General features: G+C 45.0%; 1 protein-coding gene across 5 annotated transcripts in view; it reads right to left on the bottom strand.

The window, feature by feature from the left end:
• The window catches only part of PAPOLA (poly(A) polymerase alpha), a 1157717-nt gene that overhangs the window by 1054373 nt on the left and 87769 nt on the right, over positions 1-15575 (bottom strand). For all 5 annotated transcript variants that reach the window (XM_069637718.1, XM_069637721.1, XM_069637720.1 and 2 more), the window contains one exon: positions 4978-5089. In XM_069637718.1, the coding sequence (XP_069493819.1) occupies positions 4978-5089 (112 nt within the window). The remainder of the gene's footprint in view (positions 1-4977; positions 5090-15575) is intronic.

Here is a 15575-nt window from a genome sequence, read left to right as displayed (position 1 = left end):
CAGAAGGTTTTGGGAAGCCCTAGAGAACTAAGTGACATTGACATGCGAGGCTAGGGAAGCCTAAAGGGTTACAGGAGCCTGAGAAAACTGAACGCTGGACACAGGCAGATGCCCAATCAAAACCCTGCTTAATTAAGTGCAAAGGGCAATAGGGCTTCGGGGGCCATAGAAATACAAACTAGGGGAAAGACAAACCAGGAGGGTTCAATTGCCCAAACCCTAAAACAAGAACACTATCAAATAGAAGAAAAAAAAATTGTGGAATTGCACTAAGAAAATCCCCTTTTCCTTTAAAGAACGGAGTATTGAATGCATGTGAAGATGTACGACTTGCCATGAAAAATCTGCAAAGAGGCTGGAGAACTGTATTGTGAACTTTGACCATTTGAAAACCCCTTCTTTGGGAGGAAACCCAAGTAGTTTGGCCAAGCAAAGCCAGAGGGGGGTGGCGAGGGTGTAACGGCTACTACGCTGGTCTATTTTTTGTTAATTTTTTCTAAGTGGTAGGGCCAGATACAAAATAGGTTTTGGACAGAGGACTATATTAATTTGGTCGTTTGATGAGCACCCTTAATTTAGTTTAAGTAGGGAAATCCCCCCATAGCAATAGGGTTGGATAGGCATTTTTCTTTATTTAAATAAAACCTTTTGAACATGACAAATCCTAATCCACTCCTGCTTTACCACACCAGCTACTGCCCTAAAATTGCGTGTTCCACAAGACGTTTGCCTGTCCTTTAGCCATATTGTTATTTGGCCTTCTTCCTAAACTCTCCAGACAGCAAAGTCCTTATATGGTCATGCACTTTCTCGGGAAAGCTGCCACTTTCGAAGGCTAGCACGCCTTTGTGTGGGACCCAAGAAGGGGGCTGGGACCATCTAGTCCCAGTCCACATCCTTGGTGCCAGAAAGTCTGACTTGGAGCAGATGTGACACCAGTAGTTTCCCCTGATTGGGGAACAACTGGCTGTTGGAATGGTGCAGATCCTTAACATTGGTGGGCTTGTACTTGCTTCAAACTCAGATCTTGGATGAAAATGAGGACCTCTGCAGCAATTCTTCACATCTACGTTGCAGCCAATAATCCCTCGAAGAAGAGCAGATTGCTAAAGAACCAAAGACTACTCCTGAAGGGGCCCAGCATCCCTTCCTATGTGAAGTCCTGCTCCTCTGCCTAATCTCAGAAGACCCTGAGCGATGTTTCATCCCTTGGACTCATGGGGCCAACTAGTCTCGACACCTTCGAGGATCCAGCCCTTCAGAAGGGTTTCAGGACTGAAGCCTGCCATATGCAAAATAAAAGGGCTCAACTCTGCTTCAACGCACAGAGTAAAAAACAAGAAAGACTGCACAAACAGAAAATGGCAAAAAAAGAAGAACTGGGCCATTTTGACAAAATAGTCACCCCATGGGTGCTATACTGCAGCTGAGGATTCAGGCTGCGGTAGAAAAGCACAATGGTAGGAAAACTAAACCACTGCCACCAGCCATTTAAAGTAGTGAGGGTAACAAACTGTTACATGAGAATGTAAAATGAGGGGCTACTAGGTAACTCCCCAGAACTCCACATAAAATGGGGTGTGCTGGACCTACATAGAGAAAAGTTAAGCAAAGTCAATTTTACTTTACTATTCTTGGGAACTTTAGTTCACACCTGAGAAAAGGTCATTTAAACCTTCTGAGAAATCTAATGGATTTCTCTGTGACACTGCACTGAAGGTGCAGTGTCAGCATACAAAAAGTGGATCCCTATGGAGTTTGTCAGACTCCAAAAACAGACGCAACAATTCAGATCAAAACACATGAGTGAGCAAAAAGGTCTCACTCAAGGGCTAAAATTAAAAAGTCCCAAAGTCCAGCAAAAGAGCTGGGGGTCTCTAAGGTTGAAGGGAGTTTGCACAAATGAGAATTCACCTTAACAGACTGCATTAATTCTTACCCAACACTGAGGAAGCTGAAAGGTCAAGAGGTGGAAAGGACTGCCTAGAAGGGGGTGAACCCTTATGTAAGGCCTTAGAAAGAGGCTGGGAGGCCTCAGAATAGTCCTCTCGGGGAGAGGGGGGTGGGGAGTCGTCTCTTTGGCATCCCTGACTGCCGAAACAGTATCCGAAAGCTTCTTGCGAAGTTTCAGAAGGTGTATTGACGGGCAGAGGATGTTGGCGTGCCTGAAGGCGCTTCAGCAGTGAGCAACACCACCGCGTCTTTCGGCGTTAGAGTGCCTTTGGACAGCAGGTCGACGGTAGTGGACTTAAGAGGACTGCCCATTGCAGAAGTAGTTTTATGCCCAGCCGCATGCCGTGGTTGAAGGGAGGAAGCCAAACTGCGAGGATCGGAAAGTACTGTCGAAATTTTCGGCTGCCTTACGGGCCTGGAGGACTTTGACAACGCCGTCGAAGAGGCCTTAGGGGTTGTGTGCTTAAGTACACGTGGTGCACAGTGCCCTTGTCGCCAGGGTGAGACTTCGCCATAAGAGAGCAGACGGCCTATCGGGGACGGGCACATGGGAGCACATAGGCTCTGCAGAAAGGTCAATGGCTTCTGAATCAGCCGACTGATTCCTCGCCCGAAGTGCCAGCATGGGAAAGGCTTCGGCCTACATAGTGTAGGCCACCTACCGCTTAGTCCGCCTGTCATTCAGCGTCTTCGGCCGAAAGAGTTTACAGGCCTTACATGAGCGCTCGTCGTGGTCATGAGGAAGACAATTATTGCATCAGCAAGGGTTTGTCTTTCCAGTGAAATTTGCAGTTGCAAGACGGGCATCATTCAAAAGGAGTCCTCCCAAAGCAGAGGTTAGCGGCAGCCAGACCGAGAAGAGAGGGGTGAAGGAAATGTATTCTCAGAGCGAAGAAAGAAACAAGGCCCCAATTCTCCCTACTGTAAAGGCCAGGGCTGAGGGCCGAGGCCACGAGGTCAAGAGTCGCTAAGCAGCTGTAGATTTAGTCAGTGGCGGCAGAAAACCCACGACACAGCAGTCGAGAACGTTGTCAAATTTGACTAAACATATAGATCTAGGAATATAAACTCTTACTAGCTCTGCATAAGGTTGGCAAAAACAATCTTGTGGGACCTCGACACGCGAGAGATTTTGGGTACACTACCCGTCACATTAAGGCTAGTGTTACAGTCACGCCCATGGTGATGTCCCTTTTGATATTCAAAAAAAGATGCAATACTCTGCGATTACCACTAGATGTCTGACTATATGCACAGTATGAGATTTTAAGCAGATCCACAAGCATCAGAAATGCATGTTTTCTATTTAACTGGTGAAGTTTTAACTCTCAATTGGAGATGTCCCAAGCACCACGGATAAGAAAGGGTTTACTAATAACAAAGTTAAAGTATTTGCAGTTACTTAAGAGGTATACTAACAGGTGTTCAAGTAACAATTGTGTGTTACGCTTTCAAGGCTGCCATTACACAAGCTAACATTGCTTTTTGAAAATATGGCTGCACAAACTAGCCCACAAATCAACTAGCACACTCCCGTAATTTCCCACACAAATGGATTCTCAGTAACCAATTGTGCAGGAAATAGCCCAATCTAAGAACACTGATGAGGACCAGTAGCAGGATGAGGAAATCTCGGGAAGGACGGCCAGCTGCCAAAAATCCAAACCAGAGCCATGCCCAGTCCACTGCATCAGGTCAGGAAGCTCAGAAGAGGGCCTAAAAATGCAGCAACAGCAGGAAACAAAACCCTTGAACAGGTAAGCAGACCTCACCTTGCAAATATCCCATAGCACTAGCCTCAGGAGAAAAAGTTACTCACTGTAGTGACTAACATGCGCCTAGTCCATAGTCCTATGGGCGTAGGAGTACAAGGTATTCCTTAGATGTCCATTCACTCACAAGGGCTGCCTGGCTTCTGCCAACCCACCAATCCCAAAGCCTTTAAAACAAAGGTTTTGGTGGCCAGCCAATCGCGTTGGTGTCAAAATTCACCAAAGACACAGGAACAACCCCCACAGGCAGTGTAGTGGCCCGTCAAGGACCAGAAATGGTCTAAACCAGCTCAAACCATCATGGAGGCTGCCATCCTAGGCACACCAACAGCCCACATGTGCAGGATAGCCATTTTAAGGCCCGTCGCGTGGTATCCCTGAACAAACAAACCCACCAAAATAATTGAACATAAAATTTAAAAAAAGCTATTAGTACCCAAATTGCTACCATAAAAGTACATTGGGCTACTAATGCAGTAAATCAGCTTGCATCCCTGGTGAAGCCAAAACTAAATATGAGCTGGCAGCAGCCTACCCTCTAAAATCAATGTAGGTTTTTTTAACATCAACCAAAAACAAACACTGGGTGCCCGGGAGGCAACCCCGACACAGGGCACCTTATAGGTAATCCACTAACACATGCCTTAAGGAAGGTAAAAAAAAAAAAGGGTCTAGTCGCAGAGCGACTTAAGCAGAAGTACTTCTGACCACCAACAAATTATAAAACCCAAAAAAGAAATAAAATCAAAAAGGAGGGGTCCCATAAAAGGAGCGGTCCCATAAAATGAGACTACAGCATCCTCAAAAATGGAATTCTGCCCAAACACATTTACTGCAGGAGAGTCAGCCAAAGGCATTCTGCCCCAACACGTTTACTCCAGGAGAATGCAGAAAGCCCTCAAACCTAGCTGTGCAATGATATATCTGAATCATAAACATAGGATCTACGAAAATGTGAACAATTCTATCATGGATGACAAACTGGCAACAGATGAGGATCCATCCTAGACCAGTCGAGGGGAAACCCCCCCACCCCCTTACAATCCTCCACCCCAGAATCTACAAAGCATGTCCTACAATTTACATAATCTGGAATAATCCCAATATGTTACCATGTTAAACAAAATATCAAATACAAGTCACTTATGGCCAAATGATGTACTCCAAAAGATTTCATGCAACTTTTATTTTTGTTGAAAACTGGTGCATCATTCATCTACTTTACATTATGGAATAATCACAGTATACATACCATTAAGACTTCGTATACATCTAATGTCTAAATTTTTAAGTAGACTGTCATCTCGTAGGTCCAAATCTTCGGGAATAGTCTGCAGTGCTAATCTTGCAAACAGAATATCAATCTAAAACAAAGCATTATTTGTTTAATGTTCGTAGACCTATGCCTCCCTTAAGTACACAGTTGGAAAATGGATTCAACATTTTAAGAATACAAATATTAACGATATGCAATGTTGAAGAATTCAGAAAAGGAAAAGTTACTCACCTACAATAGTGCACCCAACAGAAATTGAAACAATTGCAAAATGTTGCATGTAACCAACAGTTGCAAACATACATAGTCTTGGCATGGTGTTAAAATGGATTTTCTCTGCCATGTGTTGAAGGGGTAACAGGCCGTTGCAGCTAGGCAACAATGTTTACTGCAAGCTTTACCCGACTCACCTAATGATCACATTAGCTTATGGTCAAGACCGAAGTAGGCCGTTTGGATTCAGTATTTTACAGATCGACATGCTTAGCATCTTACAGAGTTATGATAGGTTATTTATAACACATTTAATACCCAGGTTTCTAAGAGCGGACCAGGGGTTCGAATTGGTTTTGCTCTGTGTCGTCTTGCGGCCAAGGCAAGCATGTTGCCGCTGAGCTATCCTGCTGAGACAGTTAAGCTACAAGCGATCAGTAACTAATTAAAGACTAACAAAATACATAGTACCCTCAGTAATTTCTGATGGATAGGATTATTCATATCACAAATGCTCATCGTCCTCATCTGCCACACATTTTTTTCAAGTTTAGCAATCATTCTCATATAGCAACTTGTAATTAACAGTAATCACCCTGCCATTCTTTACGATTGGTGGGTAAAAAGTGGAAGAACTGGGGCAACAGCAACAGCAGTTTTGGATATGTTAGACATCACTCTGCCAGATGTTGGCACAAAGGAGGTGTGATTGAACCACCCCACAGCCGCGCGCGCCCCCTTTGAGCTAGAGCTACTTGAGTCGCAAAGCAGCAAGTAGTAACATAAACTTGAACTCTATTTTTTATTGTGGAAGGTGGCTTTCCTTTAAGCATCAGCTAGACCCATGAGCTACTTAAGTGCTGATAATGGAACCCAATAAAAACGCTAACACAAACCGGTTTATTCCTAAAATAAAGAGTTTCATATTACGAAAGATTAGCGATACCACTATCCTTTGGGTAACCCAACAACTCAAGCTGAATGTGTAGACATTAGGAAAGATTTCTCTTTTAGTCAATTTTCCCTCCATATCCTATGAACCACCAACACCACAGCCTTCTCCACCCTCTGCAATCTGGCTTTCGCCTATTGCACGGGACAGACGGCATTGATGGTGGTCTGGGACGAGATGTTGCAGGCTGGGGACACAGGTAAACTTTCCCTGATTCTAATGCTCGATCTGTCTGCTGCATTTGATACGGTGGACCATGGCATCGTGCTGGCCTGTATGCAAAATCTTGTGAATGTGGACTCCTGTGTGCTACAGTTCACATAATTTCTTACAGGTCGTCAACGTGTTCAGGTCGCAGGCTTTCTTTCCGATATCCTCCTTCAGTGCTGCGGTGTGCCGCAGGGATCAGCACTTTCTCCACCTTTTTAATATTTACCTTTGTGCCCTTCTGAATATCTATTTTAGATATCTTTCCTATGCTGACGACACTCAGCTATACATCAGGCTCGATGTGGAGGAAGCTCTTGCCTTGGTTAGCAGGTGCTTAGAAGAAATTGGAACCTGGATGGAAAAAAAATAGTTACAGCTTAATCCCAACAAAACAGAGGTTATCTGGTTTGGTCCAAAGCATCTCCTTAAAGGAAATAAATGCCCCACCAGCAACCCAGTTTTTGGGTACCAGCCACCCAGTTTTTGGGTACCAGCCTGCAGTATACCACCAAAGTAAAGAATCTGGGGTGTATTTGGCAGAGAGACCGGGAAGTAATGCTCAGGTCTGAGCCAAAGTCCCATCGGTTTTCTATAACATCCACCTTTTGCATCAAGCACTATCCTATGTTCCTATTACTGATCGTGCTGTGGTAGAATTAGTCAATTCCAAATTAGATTATTGCAATGGACCTTTGACTGGAGCACCGGGCAATCGGATCCACTGCATCCAAATAGCACAAAATGCAGGTGTAAGATTGGTCTTTGATGTAGCCAAGAACACCCATATTTCTGGTCGTCGATCACTACATTGATTAGCGGTAGAAGACCGGATCAAATTTAAAATTGGTGTTTAATCTACAAATGTTTAATTGGGATGGCACCAGCTTACCTGATGAATTGAAGCGTTATCGACCAACTTGAGCCCTTAGGTCTGAAGACCAACTTCTTCTAGTTGTCCCCAAGACAAAAATTGTAGCTCAAGAGGAGATAGTTGTTTCTCAGTTGTCGACCCGGACTACGAAATAGTCTTCCACTGAGCCTAAGACAGGCAAACTCTCTGCTGAGATTTAGAGCGGGTTTAAAGACCTACCTATTTAAGTAAGCTTGGTGATTGTGGCTTTTTGTTCAATTTCTGTGCCATCCGTTTCTACCAGGTTCATGTTCTGATTATATGGTATCACCTGCACCAGGACACGATTAAGTTTGTTGTGTGTGTGTTAGAAATTCTTCAAATTTAGATTTTGAACCTGTTCTGACTTTCCGCAAAGTGAAGCTTTCCCTGGCCCTTTGCTCATTGTGCCATGGGGAAACTGATCAGTCGCTAGACTATCAGTAATGGGAAACTATGTTACCCTTTTGACTTTTACACTTGACCTGTTTTGGTAACTTTTCTAACAGTGCCTAAAGGTAAGCTGGTGGCAGCAGTTCCATCTCTAACATTTCTTGCAGTACTTTTACTGTGCACATTCGCATTTACAGCTTTTGGTTACCAAACATGGCTAGTGCCCTAAATGTCCATGACACAAGGTTTTTCACTTGTTCTTTAGCCATAATGTTTCCTGGCCATATTGTTAATTGGCCTTCCTCCTGCCTACTCAGGTAAGGAAATCCGTAATATGGGGTCATGCATTTGCCCAGGATAGCTGCAGCTTTTGTGGGCTAGTGCATGCCATTTGTGTGGACGCAGGAAGTGGGCGGGACAGTCTGGGCCCATTCCACAACTTGGTGCCAGATTCGGGTGTGCATACATGAGTAAAACCCAGTGGTCCCAGATTGCACTACTACTGGCTGAGTGAGTAGTGTAGATACTTACCATTGGCGGGCTGATTTTTCCATGAGCCTGAATTTGGGATAAGAAGAATCCTGGAGCATTCGAGGAGATCCGCATTGGAGTCAAGTATCCTGTGTAGCCGTGCAGCTGACAGAAGACCAGTGAACGACTCCTGAAAAAGCATGGCAATCTTTCCTGCAACTGTCCTAGTGAAGCCCTGCTGGCTACCTAATCTGAGAAGGCCTTCTGCTGTGAATCGACCCTTGGACTGGTGAGACCAACCAGTCGCAACATGTTCTCGCAGCTTTGAGCCTACAAATCATTGCTGGACAACCTGGTGGACCGACCAGCTCCGAATTGGGCTACAGTGCCAGAAGCGTCACCGCTCTGCATTTTCATCTGGAACTTCAGTGGTCGCCAGCTCGTTCTACAGGTCACCTTCTTGCCAAGTTTCAGCTTCCCAGCATTAAGGGATCCTTTCCTAGAAGGCCAGAGAAGCCTGCTGTCGCCCTTATGCACGGATTGTCGATGGCACCAGCATTCCATTATCTGGAAGAATATCCTGAAGAGGCCTGCATCAGTGGCTGCTGCATTTCTTCATCAGAAAGGGTTGCATTGCGCCTCCTGGATAAGACTGGAATCTTCCTTGTACCCGCAGCTCCTGGGCTTCCCTCTGCTGGCTCCAACAGCAGGTAAACCTACCTCCAGCAACTCCCAGTCAACCTCAAGTTACTTGGAAAAATCTGAGTTAGTGTGGTGAGTAATTGTTATAGTTACAGCCATCGCTGCCTGCTCCCCTCTAACGAACCTTATATTAAACTTTTTTTTTTATATTCTTTCACTTTCCAAGCTGTTCTAAGAGATAGAAAAAATATCTTACACATGTACAATCCTTCACAAGTCTTCTGGAACATTTTCTACCACCAAAAGAACCTTTCCCAACTGTGTCACCTCTCTCAAAAGTGACTGAGTCCAATCCCTGCTAAATAGGGCCTTAGTATCTGGGTGGAAAAAAAACAATCTGTGGGACCTCAGCGCATACGGGCTTTTGGGTACACTGCACATCACGATAGGAATAATGTTACAGACACGCCTATGCCGACGTCCCCCTTCGGTCCCTGAAAGACAAGATGCAATACTCCGTGGTTACCACTGGATGTCGGGCCATATGCACAGCATGTGATTCTAAACAGATTAACAAGCATTGCTACAAATCTATGGCGACTTTATGGCATACATTACTTACGGTATAATAGCATTTCTGATGCTTGTATCTGCTCAGATTAACATGCTTTGCATAGGTCAACATCTAGTGGTAGGTGCAGAGTATTGCACAGCTTGTTTCCAAAGTTTAAAAAGGTGATGCCGACTGTGCGCGTTTGTAATACTATCGCCTACTGTGAGGTCTACTGTATCCATGATCCCTCACCCGTCAAGGTTCCTCAGATTGTTTAGTTTCTGACATGGAGTATGAAGCATATGCGGGAGTCTTTAGAAAAGTATAGAGGCGTTTAGCCTGTAATGTATGCGTGATATATCCTAGATAAATAAGTTGAACACTAGTATTAAAAAGATGCACACCATTTCCATTCAGCTTCCTGAAGTTCTGATCTGGCAAGTAAGTCCAAGTTCTTCTGAGAACCAAGGCTGACACGCTTGGGAGAACTTAAGCGGTGAAAGCTTATTAGCTGCCACTAACAAAGCATGCGATAGGACCCCAAAATCAATAGGGGCTCGAGCGGGGCAATTCGCTTTAACAATAGACTTCAAGAGGGCTGGGTCGACAGATCTCCAATTCCTCTTAAGTAGCATGGTCGGGTGCAAGGGTCTCGACTAGGAGCGTCAGCTAGTAAAAAAAAAAAAAAAAAAAAAAAAAAAAAAAAAAACGACAAGATAATGGTCAGACCAGGGCACCTGCTGAACATGAAGCACAGAATTCTGGGGATCAGAAGAAAAGAGCAGATCCAAAATGCTTCCTTGCTGGTGCATGGGTTCAACAACCAGCTGAGTAAGGCCAAAATCCAAGAAAGTATCAGAAAAGGACCGTAACAAAGAGGCTAATTGGGAGAGGAGGGGGAGGAGAGGGGGGGGGGGGAGAGGGGGGGGGGGGAGAGGGGTGGTTGAACCTGGTATTTAGATCACCAGTGACAATAAAATTACTGCATTTCACCTGGAGCAAAGCAACACACTCCAAAAAAGGCTGTAAAACTCGTATTGGAGCCAAGAGGACGATAAATAGGAAAACGGATAGAGTGGATAGTGGAGGACACAAAACGCAGAATAGCCTCCATTGTTGTGTCATGGACTAATTATCGTCGAGAAAAATTAAGATTTGAAAATGACTGCTCTGCTCCCCCTCCCGCATTCCTGTCCTGATGGATAATCTTATAACTGTCTGGGAGATGAAAACATAGGAGGGCAGAAGTCCTAGAAACGTCTCATTGAGGCATTATTCAATTGTTTGTGAATCGGTCCGGCATGAGCCATCGCCGATCTAGTATCAAGTAAGCAGGCCCTCAACATAGTGAAAGGAGGAACCTGGGGGACACTTAACGGATCACTGGCCATGCAGCCAGGTGGCAGTAGGGTAGAGGACGGAGCTAGTAACAGCAACTATGCATGCAAGTAACATACTATGCTGCCACCCTGCCCACCTGTGGCCTGGACGGGCACAGACTGGCGTAACGTTGGCACAACGTCAGCACAACGGGCTCTCACGCTGCGCACGACCGCTGCACTGTCTATAAGCCTGCCCCCTAAATATACACATGATATTACCAAGGCCAATCCGCTTGCGCTGCCGTCAGGAATGGAAGACTGACTTCCTATCGGTTGTGCATGCAGTTAGAAATGAAAAGAAAAGATGACTGCAGTTCCAAGCGTAAGCCTCCTGAGAGGCCAGGCACCCTCTTTCAATGGTGCAACACTGTTTCAATGAAATGAAATGATTGAAAAGAAAAGCATTTAAAGTCAAATTAAAAACACTAAAGTTTAGTGTGTGTGAAAAATAAGTAGTGCACAGTCACGCACTATGGCAGGGACCATGGTCCTAACCTAAAAGGAAATAAATATGTGCCAGTAAATCACCAATAGCAAAAAGATCAAACACCGGGTGCAAAGACTTACCTAGTGCATCCAGGGTAAGGTGGTAGGTTGTTTGAAGGTACATGTCAGGTTTCACGTGGCAATGACCAGAAGTCCTGGACGCTGTGCTCCACCTCCCCAAAGGAACCAGTCCAGCAGACTAGTGAACAGCCTGTGTGATCAGGTCCCCCAGGCAGGAGTGCTACTGGACACGCCCCCTCAGGAACTAGTGGCACGTTTTAAACGGGTGCTACAGTGACAACAAAAACAATAACAAATAGAACAACCTGGCTAGGTATACTGTAAGGATTGCATGGTATCAAGCATAGACCGACACAAGTGATCACAGTTCAAGGGTGTTTATTAAACTGTATAGTTAAGGTGGAAAAAAAAAAACCAAAGCCTAAATCGAAGATCGGAGCAAGCTATGACCATCAAATCAAACATAATGCAGTCTTAGTGGCGTCTTGTCAATTGAAAAGGCTTAACTAAGAAAAACCTATTGCCAATCCTTGCCCTAGATACAACATAGTGTGGCATAGGGCTCATAAAGAAGTGTTCAAAAATAATGTCAGGATGCGTTAGTCGTGGCCTTCACTTCACCAGATTTTGAGCACGGGACAAGGCAGGACTCTGGAGCACAGCTCAAGCTTTCCCAGCACGAGACAACAGTTCCGTTTTCAGCCATCAGGCTCTTCGATGGCCAAGTATCTTGATCTGTAAGGAGTATTTTGCCTTCAAGGGCCCGATGCATTAAAAATAATACAAGTACCTTTCTTCTTGTACATTGGGTTATGCTTTTTCACCCTTGGATCCCCCTCTGTGGTAGTCACAAATCTTAATGTCTTTTTAAATAGTTCAAGGTGGACAACCCTCTGCCGGGTTCACTCTTGTCAACACTGTTCTTTGGGACTTTAGACTTTGCCCCTTTCCATCGATATCCCTCCTTCAGGTCCACTCTTGCCAATCTCACAGTTCCTTCTACTTTCTTACGATGTGGAATTCACTTCCCTTATTCACGATCATCTGCCGGTCAAAGACTTTCGACTGAACAGAGGATTTTACTAGACCCCAGTATGACCCCTTTGACCCTCTTCTCGCTTTTCCCAATGAATCCTGGTAATAGTTTCAATAATCGGGTAATCGACCAGAGTCTGAGTGAGCACCCACATGGTGGTGCCTGGATCAGCTGCAGCTGGCTTTCCCCTTTTACATCAACAGTTTTTTGTACATTCTGCAATCAGCCATTTGCTACTTTTGTTCAACAGTTTGGTTTATCGGACCACCCCTCGACTCACCGGCTGTGATGAACCGCTTGGCTTTCTTCGTATCAGGCGTCAAGACCGGTATCACAGTAGCAGGCGTCTCCCTCCATCCTGATCAGCGTAGGCACGCTCCATGTACCGCTGACATCTGCTGCAACACACTTGGGCTATTGTTCGCAGTCTTACCATTCCTTCCGCAGACGTCTCACAATCCTTGGTCAGAAAGGGCAAGGTCGCTTCTCTCCTCTTCACCCTGTCGGTTTGTGCAGTCTTTCTCCTCCTCTTGAACTGCCGGGCATGGATAGCAGTCCCGTCGTGCAGTCTGCCTTGCTCGTATGGTGCTCTCGTGCTCCACCTTTGATCTCTGTGGGGAAGGGCTGTCGGGTGTGTGCGATTCTGGTCAATTGCCGGACCCTTGTGTTGGGAGACATCAGGTAAACGGCTCTGGTGTTTGTCCTCAAACAATACAGGGATATTCTAATTTCTTAAATTTTCACCTCAAATGGGGTTGACCTTCCTGTTATCTTTACAAGGTATCTAACACACAACACAAAACAGGACCAGGTAAAGGTTAGGTTCTATAAGCAATTCAATATCCAACCATGAATGTGTTACCTAACAACTTGCCCTAAGAAGAACACCCTTTCCCTTCATGATGTTGCTTGCCCTAGAAAGCGCTGTGGTGACGTCCATCTAATAGGGATGGAAAGAAGGAAACTAACCCCAATACTACAATGAGACTATAAAACCGTATAGCAATAGGCTACACCCAGTATTTAAAATACTTGTAATGGAGTCGAAAGCTGCTCCAATACTGTGTACACCGGATGGTCAGGCAGTTCGCATGGGACTGTATTTCTTAACAATTTATTTTCCCTACACGAAGTATGCTTGATCCATTCGTGGATTTCTACGTATAAAACCTTTTGTTGGAAAGGGGACGGCTAGACAAATGGCCTTCTAAATGAAGACTTAATAGTCACACCACAGCGCTTTCTAGGGCAAGCAACATCATGAAGGGAAAGGGTGTTCTTCTTAGGGCAAGTTGTTAGGTATTACATTAATGGTTGGATATTGAATTACTTACAGAACCTAACCTTTACCTGTTCCTGTTTTGTGTGTTAGATCCGGTGTTTGTCCATCTTTTGTGATGTGGGACAGTGTTTGGAAAAGGGATCTGGGGGAGGAGTTTGTATAGCCTACAGGGTAGGATGGGGAAAAGGTTATAAGAAGGGGGATACTGCATCTCACCCGTCTGTGTCCCACTTCCACTCACAGAGGACCTCCCATCCAGCTGATCCTCCCTCACTGGTCCACCCCCTTGGAACTGGATCCAAAAGCAATGGGCATGTCCTGGCCATCTGGATGACAGACCCCCAGAGAGTTGTATGTGAGACACCTTCAGGTTTCTCACAATACATTTATCAATATATCAGAAACAGCAGTTTCAGCAATTTCCTTACCCTATCAGACTCTTGGCATCAGGGAACTCCAGCGAATGATCCTGGTGCCTTACCCATTTGCTTATGAAAAAACAGGCAGCAGGATGCTGGGGTCCATGGCAACGTGGATATACACCGTTGCGAGACACTCGGCTCCTGTATCATAAGCTTTTACGTGCAAGAAAAAAGGAAGAATGCCAAGGCCGGGAGGAGTGGAAAGGGCCCGACACGTTGTGACATGCGTTACGTCAGCAACGTGGCGCACAGGTTAGGGCATGTCACGGCATCAGGCAACCCCAAATGCTACGAAAATTCGTATCTGGTCCTGTAATGACGGAAACACCCTGAGCCCATCGCAGGCACCTGACTCTTCCTAGAATGTGTGGTGGCAACAGCTGGGTCCTAACATCATTGCCTCCGCCCAAGACACCTTGTTCCCTGCGGGATCAGTAAAAGAACAGGACCAGGTTTGCAAGGACACCTTTCATGGAACCATGACATTGCAGTGATATACCCAAGAATGTTCCTCTACCTCATACTCTTTCCATTGAACTAGGTTTTATAGAGAACTATCACGGTAGCAGGAATCCACAATATTTTGTACTTTGTATTTGTCTTGTGCCCCAACAGCAGGGAGAGACAATGACAAGTCCCTGGTGTACTGTTGCAACTGAATAGCTGTTTTCAGAAGGGACACATCAAAAACAGGATGAATTTTGTAGTGCGAGGGCAGCTCCAACTCCATAGCAACAGGATTGATGACAAAGGAAATGGGAAAAGTCTGATAAATCTTGGCTTGAACTTCTTGGAACATGCAGGGAATTTAATATGGAGCAATGGCTAATCATACTTGATCACCGATCTTAAATAGAGGCGCCGGTACCCTCTTATCGGTGCAACGTTGAGCATGTTCTTGAGCCAGAAAAAAACATGTTGCATTTGACAGAAGGTACCATATAGTCGAAGGTTTGTAGCATAGGAAGCGAAAGGGGATGATACCTGTAAGAAGCATGAAAAGGGGTATCTTGTAGGGAGCCATGATACGAGTCAATGTAGGCAAACTTTGCCTAAAGAAAGGTCCATCCACCCTTCCTAATTTTACAGAACATCGCAGGTATTGGCCAAGGGTTTGATTGGCTTGTTTGGTCCGCCTGTCTGCAGATGGTAAGCCGAAAAAAAGCGATGTTGAGACACCAAGTCTCTTACAAATCTCCTTCCAAAAGATCGAAATGAACAGTGATCCACGGTCCATATTCAGAATTCTAGGTACACCATGTAAACGAAGAATGTGGAGAACGAATTGACTACCAAAAATAGGTGTAGAAGGCACTTTTTTCCAATGCTATAAAAAGAACAATTTTTGAAAATGAATCTATAGTCAAGATAACTGTATGTCCCTTATCTTGAGGGAGATCAGTGCTCAAGTCAAGGGAACATGTATGGCAAGGACGAGGAGGAACTGGAAGAGGTTCCAACAGCCCTTAGGGTCGTTTCAGGATTCTGGCACAAGCACATATAACATTTCTATGGTGTCTTCTCATGGTGTCCCACCAAGCAAACCTGTATTTTTTCCAAGGTGGTCTTTCCAATTCAAAAATGATCGTAACCTTGTAGGTCATGGCACCATGACAATAAAG

This window comes from Ambystoma mexicanum, chromosome 14 (assembly GCF_040938575.1).
Source record: "Ambystoma mexicanum isolate Mex_15411 chromosome 14, UKY_AmexF1_1, whole genome shotgun sequence".
NCBI classification, from domain to species: Eukaryota; Metazoa; Chordata; class Amphibia; order Caudata; family Ambystomatidae; genus Ambystoma; species Ambystoma mexicanum.
This window is presented reverse-complemented; position numbering and strand designations above follow the sequence as displayed.